A 7,122-nucleotide genomic window follows, 5' to 3' on the forward strand; every position below is an offset into this window, starting at 1 on the left:
TGCAGACCTCACTACCCTCTGGAGAGCCTTACGGTTGTGGGCGGAGCAGTTGCCGTTCCAGGCGGTGATACAGCCTGACAGGATGCTCTCGATTGTGCATCTGTAGAAGTTTGCGAGTGCTTTTGGTGACAAGCCAAATTTCTTCAGCCTCCTGAGGTTGAAGAGGCGCTGCTACGCCTTCTTCACGATGCTGTCTGTGTGGGTGGACCAATTCAGTTTGTCCGTGATGTGTACGCCGAGGAACTTAAAACTTACTACCCTCTCCACTACTGTCCCATCGATATGGATAGGGGGGTGCTCCCTCTGCTGTTTCCTGAAGTCCACAATCATCTCCTTTGTTTTGTTGACGTTGAGTGTGAGGTTTTTTCCTGACATCACACTCCGAGGGCCCTCACCTCCTCCCTGTAGGCCGTCTCGTCGTTGTTGGTAATCAAGCCTACCACTGTAGTGTCGTCCGCAAACTTGATGATTGAGTTGGAGGCGTGCATGGCCACGCAGTCGTGGGTGAACAGGGAGTACAGGAGAGGGCTCAGAACGCACCCTTGTGGGGCCCCAGTGTTGAGGATCAGCAGGGTGGAGATGTTGTTACCTACCCTCACCACCTGGGGGCGGCCCGTCAGGAAGTCCAGTACCCAGTTGCACAGGGCGGGGTCGAGACCCAGGGTCTCGAGCTTGATGACGAGTTGAGGGTACTATGGTGTTAAATGCTGGTCATCGATGAACAGCATTCTCACATAGGTATTCCTCTTGTCCAGATGGGTTAGGGCAGTGTGCAGTGTGGTTGAGATTGAGTCGTCTGTGGACCTATTTGGGCGGTAAGCAAATTGGAGTGGGTCTAGGGTGTCAGGTAGGTTGAGATGTGTCTGTTACTTGAACTCTGTGAAGCATTTATTTGGGTTGCAATTGCTGAGGCTGGTAACTAATGAACTTATCCTCTGCAGCAGAGGTAACTCTGGGCCTTCCTTTCCTGCGGCGGTCCTCATGAGAGCCAGTTTCATCATAGAGCTTGATGGTTTTTGCAACTGCACTTGAAGTAACTTTCAAAGTTTATGAAATTTTCCGGATTGACTGACCTTCATGACTTAAAGTAATGATGGACTGTCATTTCTCTTTACTTATTTGAGCTGTTCTTGCTATAATATGGATTTAGTCTTTTACCAAATAGGGCTATCTTCTGTATACCACCCCTACCTTGTCACAACACAACTGAATGGCTCAAAAGCATTAAGGAAAGAAATTCCACAAATTAACAAGGCACACCTGTTAATTAAAATGCATTCCAGGTGACTGCCTCATGAAGCTGGTTGAGAGAATGCCAAGAGTGGCAAAGGGTGGCTACTTTGAAGAATCTCAAATATAAAATATTTTGATTTGTTTAACACTTTTTTGGTTACTACATGACTCCGTGTGTGTTATTTCATAGTTTTGATGTATTCAATATTATTCTACAATGTAGAAAATAGTAAAAATAAAGAAAACCCCTGAAATGAGTACGTGTCCAAACTTTTGACTGGTAGTGTATGTCGCGCAACTGAGTTGAGTGGAGACAAATGGATTCAGTTCAGTTAGTCATCCCGATGAGTCCTTCTCACATAGATAGTTTATGCTGGCTAGCTGGCAAAAAACAGGAGCATGGCGCTAGTTATAACTTGTAAAAACAAAGTGATGTTTATTTCGTTGGACACCAGGTGTGTTCGTGAAGCCTCTCAGTCATCCCACTTCTATACCGTCAGCCAGCCATCAGCCATAATAAACCCAGAGGATCATGGTCCCTGTAGTCATTGAGACAGCTCCCCTAAAGAGATACCCTGTGAGGCCCTAGTGTCCTATACACTCCTATATAATCTCCATCCCCAACGGCACCCTATTCCCTACGTAGGGACCTACAGGCCTAATTTGTTGCACTAAATAGGGTGCCATTTGTGACACAACCAGATCCATCTGCTCCCAACCCTGCAGAGAGAGGAACACCCAGTCCCATGGTCCCATGTAAACTAACCTCAGCCAAACCCTCAATGGAAGCAACAAATTAGCTGACTCTGGTATTCACTCACCAAACTCATAGGCCTACAACACATTTTGAATGTTTTAATGGGAGTTAGTAGAATGTCAGCATTATTAACTCCATGTTTTTCATTCAGTTGGTTACATCTCCATAGTTAACAGCACACACTGGTTGTGTTCCAAATGACACTATTCCCTATTTAGTGCACCACTTTGGACCAGGGCCCATATACATGGAATAGGGTTTTGGTGAAAAGTAGTGCACTATATCGGGAATAGGGTCCCATTTGGGATGCAGGCACTGCCAGATAACCGTACTCTACTCCCTGGGCATTCCTCCTCATTGAGCCCCCAGTGTGTTGGGCAGCAAACTCAGGCCAAAACTCTTGATTGGGAAGACCACCATTTATGTCTTGGCACAAAGGATTATCTCTCACGCATTCGCACACATGCACACGCACACTCAGCTAATGCAATATGCCTGAGGTCCTCTGCTTGCTAAAATATTCCCAGCAAAAGTTTGACAGCAACGCTTGTGACACATTTCACATTCAGGATGTGTCACTGCATGTGTGAAAGTATCGGCAACCAAGTTGGCCTAAAGTACCACAGTCAACTTCCATAGAGAAAGCAGAGCCATTAAACCACAGCTTTGGAGCCATATGTATGAAGTGTCTTAGAATGCTGATCAGTTTAGTCTTTTAGATCACAATTAATAAGATTAAATAGACACGGAGGGACCTGATCCTAGATGAGCACTCCTACTCTGAGACGCTAGACACATAAAGCCCCTGAACACCAAAGGCTGCCTAGCTGGTGCCATTAAAGTTAAAGCAACAATGTAACGTATTCTCTTTCAGTGATCGTAATAGGTTACGATCACTGGGGTTAGGCAGGAATGTGTGTGTTAATCCCAAATGGCACCCTATTACCTATATAACGCACTTCTTCCATAGGGCTCTGGTAAAAAAGTATTTCCCTGTGTACAGGGAAGAGAGTGCCATTTGGGACGCAGACTGTGTTTTTTGGTATGGCAGGCCCGAGTGTTATTATCCCTTTAATATTATTAAGTCTTCTGCCCCTGGTCGGGGTTTGCATAGTAAGAGCTAGGAGGCCTATAACTTAGAGCTGCAGATACCCTTTTCCCCCTGGACAAATCCCTTACACTAAATCAGCTTACAATGACTGTGTGGCTGTATGGCCACGCAGAAACCACACTGTGGGCTCTGGTCAAAGTAGTGCACTATAAAGGGAATAGGCAGCCATTTGGGACACACTCTGTGTTTCTTTTCAACGTAGAAGTCTGAAATGAATCCTGCTCAGACCACCTAGACCACAGGAAGATCCCTGGAGCCGCTCCTTTTTTGGTTCCTTCTCGTTTCTAGAAAGTCGTTTCCACAGTAACATCACTTGAGGGTGTCGTCAAAACACCATACTGTTACTAGGGGGAACATAACTACTACTATAGCTACTCTCTGATGGATTGTACCGCAGCCCCTGACTGACTTCCTGACTCTCACAGTGCTGTGGAATTTCTAAGGCAAATATCATTTCCTACATCTCAAAGTCAAAGAGAATTTTAGTCACAACAGTATTTTGGGGCTATGTCATCCTGGAATGTAGCAATGGTGCTAGGCTACAACAACTGATAGGGCCTGATGCATCTTTGCATTCAGTTGTGAAGTGGTGAACCACAGATCTGTAGCCTGTAGCTTAGGCTCAGTATCTATGGAAGAGGGAGTAATGTTACATGATCAGCTGTAGACCAGGGCTCATATTAATGCCTAGAGAACCTGATTACTTATTTGTTTATTAACAACTTGTGTCATCAGAGCTTTCTGTATAGTAGCTCCATTTAACCACAGATCTGTAGCCTGTAGCTTGGGCTCAGTATCTATGGAAGAGGGAGTAATGTTATATGATCATCTGTAGACCAGGGCTCATATTAATTCCTAGAGAACCTGATTACTTATTTGTTTATTAACAACTTGTGTCATCAGAGCTTTCTGTAGAGTAGCAGCTCCATTTAAATACTATGAAAGTATAATTAGGCAAGGGGGTGTGGTATATGGCCAATATACCGTGGCTAAGGGCTGTTCTTATGCCTAGATAAAGCCCTTAGCCGTGGATATTGGCCATATACCACAAACCCTAGAGGTGCCTTAGTGTTATTATAAACTGGTTACCAACGTAATTAGATCAGTAAAAATCTATGTTGTCATACCCGTGGTTTACGGCCTGATATACCACGGTTGTCAGCCAATCAGCATTCAGGGCTCAAACCACCCAGTTTATAATGTTAAGTAACCAAGCCGAGCTGTACTAGACTGGCCTGGTTACGCTTCCAACAGTTTCTGAAACTGTGCTGGAAAGGACAATGTGGATAGAAAATACCCAAGCCACTACAGTATTATCCGAGTCTAACCTTTAGCATGAAACTGGCAAGAGAAAACACCAATGGAAATATCTATAGAGCTCGCTCAGTGAAGTCGCCAAACAAACACACCTGTTACCTCTAGAGGAGTATTAAGAGGAATTGAAGTTTGTTCAGACGACTCACTGTTGTGGTCACGTTCCCTTCATGAATACTGTCGGAGATGTTCTGGGATAATTTACAGCACGCTACAGTACATTTGGTCTCTTGTTTTGGCTAAATAGGAAAAAACAGGAGTTCTACAGTACAACCTCTTGAGTTGTGCCGAAATGGCACCCTACTCTCTTTATAGTGTTGACTGACGACTCATCCTGAATTTCATTCTGCTGCTCTATCAATTGATACATTAATTCTGAAACTGCCATCATAGAAGTAGTTTGTGTAACTTCAAAATTATTTGCGTTGCAAATGTATTTTATTTTTTTAAATCAGCAATTGGATCGCCTCTAACCAATCAGAGTATCAAAATGGATAATGTTGTTGGTTTCTGGGACCAATCAGAACGGTCAGAATGTGTTTGCATTCTAGAAATCGTCAGGGAAGGAGTCAAATCCAGACTCATCGTGGAGAAGAAACAACAGTTGGCCGGAGCGATGTGGATGGGTAGCCAGGCAATTTATAGTGCACTACTTTTGACCAAGTTTGGACAAAGCAGCATTACAGCATTTAACTTTAGGTTGTCGCATTAGATAAATATATGAATGTGCCACATTACATAAATGAGCATGGATTCAAACTTGGTTGGTTATGAATGTGAATAGATTAGTGGGAAATGATCAGAGACTTTTCCATTGAAAATTTTCAGATGCAAATCTTGTATACAGTAGATTGTAAGAGTGGGTGCTGCAGATTTAATATTTGCATGGGATGGGCTTCACATGTAAAGTAAATCTGCTGTGGTCGGGTAGGCTATGTAATCCGAGTGTTCTTCGACGTCTTCTAATGATAAGTGAGACTATAGCATTTACATATACAGGTCACCTGAATGGGCCTATGTGAAAACCATTGCAAGGAATAGACGATGGTAATAACTGAAAGCATGCTTAATGATAAATTCAGATTGATTTGGCACTGGCAGCAAAACACATAGGCCTATTATTCTACAGCTGTGATTAGGCTACTTGAAAATGTGTCATTTATTTTGTGCGTAAAATAAAACTGGTTACATTACAGCCCGATCAGTAAGAGGCCAATGTCAACTGTAAATCCAAATCTAGGGTTATTGTAGTCTAGACAAGCCAAATATCCTGAACACAGACATCTGCGGCACATTTGTTCAAATAAGAGACTATTTAAAAGTATGGCTGATGATTAATTGTCGACTAAACGTGACATTTTTGTGACATTTAAAGGGGGGCTTTAATTTAATTCAATCATTGCAAGATGTGCGCTTATGCCAATGTGGCATCAACGTGTTGAACGATTGTATCAAACCAATCCAAATTCATGATTTCCTATGAGGGAAAAATGGCAATACCAATACCGTTGTTTGATAGTGAGGAATCAAAGACAATTGGCTACACAATGTTGTTTTTGCTGCGATATTGGACATGCGACGAATGATAGAAATACAACAAAAAAAAGCGTAAGTAGAAGTAGCAAGAATTAACCTATTTACCTGGTCGAGAGGAAGATTGATGATTTCGCTTATGGGTTGCAGCAAACTGGATCCAGTGCACGCCGGGGACACGGTTTCAGTAGCCATGATTCAGAACGTTGAGAGAGTCCTCTGCTCTTCTTCCCCTCTGACAGTGAATCCTAGATTCGCCCCGACTCTGATCCCACATCCACCGCTGTAGCTGCTGCTGTTTGCTGCTGGCCACTACTGGCTGTCGGTTGCGCTACAGCACGGTCTAGGCGCAAATACTTCCCAAATCAACCATAATTTGGGCGGGGAAGGATTCGACTCATTCCCGTTCTACGCAAGGGTTTGCGAAAATATCAGCACCAATCCAATGTAAAGGCTAGACAAAATAGGCCCAAGTGCCACTGAATTAAAATAAGAAAAGGCCTAAATTGTTATTTTATTCTCTGTTTCCAGTTGAAATAGGCTTTTTACACATGTTATTTTCATTTTTCCTGTAATCTAATATATATTTTTCTTTATAAATAGCGGACCAGAAATATTATATTAAACTCAGGTGCGCCGTGCTCGTTGCGCAGATGCTCGGCTACATACCTCGCGCACAGTTTACTGAACACAAAATAAGATGCTGCGCTGCCGTCTTCTCTTCTCGTCCCCTAAGGGAAACACTTATTATTCACCCCAATGCTGCAGGTGGCGGAACAGAAATATCGGAAACGACACTATTTCATAAAATCATACAAGGAAGACGATAAATCCCGCCTTCCTTTGCTTTTTTAACATTTTCATTGGCTGACGTTCATCACATAATGTCAACTTCCGGCTTTGAAAAGCATATTTTCTTGTCCAAGAAACGTGCATTTGAGATAAACAAACAAACGTGATATTTAATTTAGCTACAAAACGTTCGAATGTAGCTGGTGGTCGTCACATACATTTGGCTATGGTGAAATGCGAGGTTCTGGGGTATCCTAATCGAAGCGACAATAATAAATGAGCGTTTCCGAATCGACCTAAGAGGTTTTGACATTTTCCTAAGGACCAGACTCGAATAGAAATGTGCCTTGCTGCCCTGCGAAAGACGGAAAAGTAGGATTCA

General features: G+C 43.1%; 1 protein-coding gene across 1 annotated transcript in view; it reads right to left on the reverse strand.

Annotated features, from left to right (window-relative positions):
- The window catches only part of LOC112249982 (lysophospholipid acyltransferase 2-like), a 92,609-nt gene extending 85,831 nt beyond the window's left edge, over window positions 1-6,778 (reverse strand). The window contains exon 1 of the mRNA XM_042321529.1: window positions 6,057-6,778. Within this exon, the coding sequence (XP_042177463.1) occupies window positions 6,057-6,143 (87 nt within the window). The 5' untranslated portion in view covers window positions 6,144-6,778. The remainder of the gene's footprint in view (window positions 1-6,056) is intronic.
- Window positions 6,779-7,122: the final 344 nt, after the last annotated feature.

The sequence above is a fragment of the Oncorhynchus tshawytscha genome, linkage group LG05, assembly GCF_018296145.1.
Source record: "Oncorhynchus tshawytscha isolate Ot180627B linkage group LG05, Otsh_v2.0, whole genome shotgun sequence".
Classification (NCBI taxonomy): Eukaryota; Metazoa; Chordata; class Actinopteri; order Salmoniformes; family Salmonidae; genus Oncorhynchus; species Oncorhynchus tshawytscha.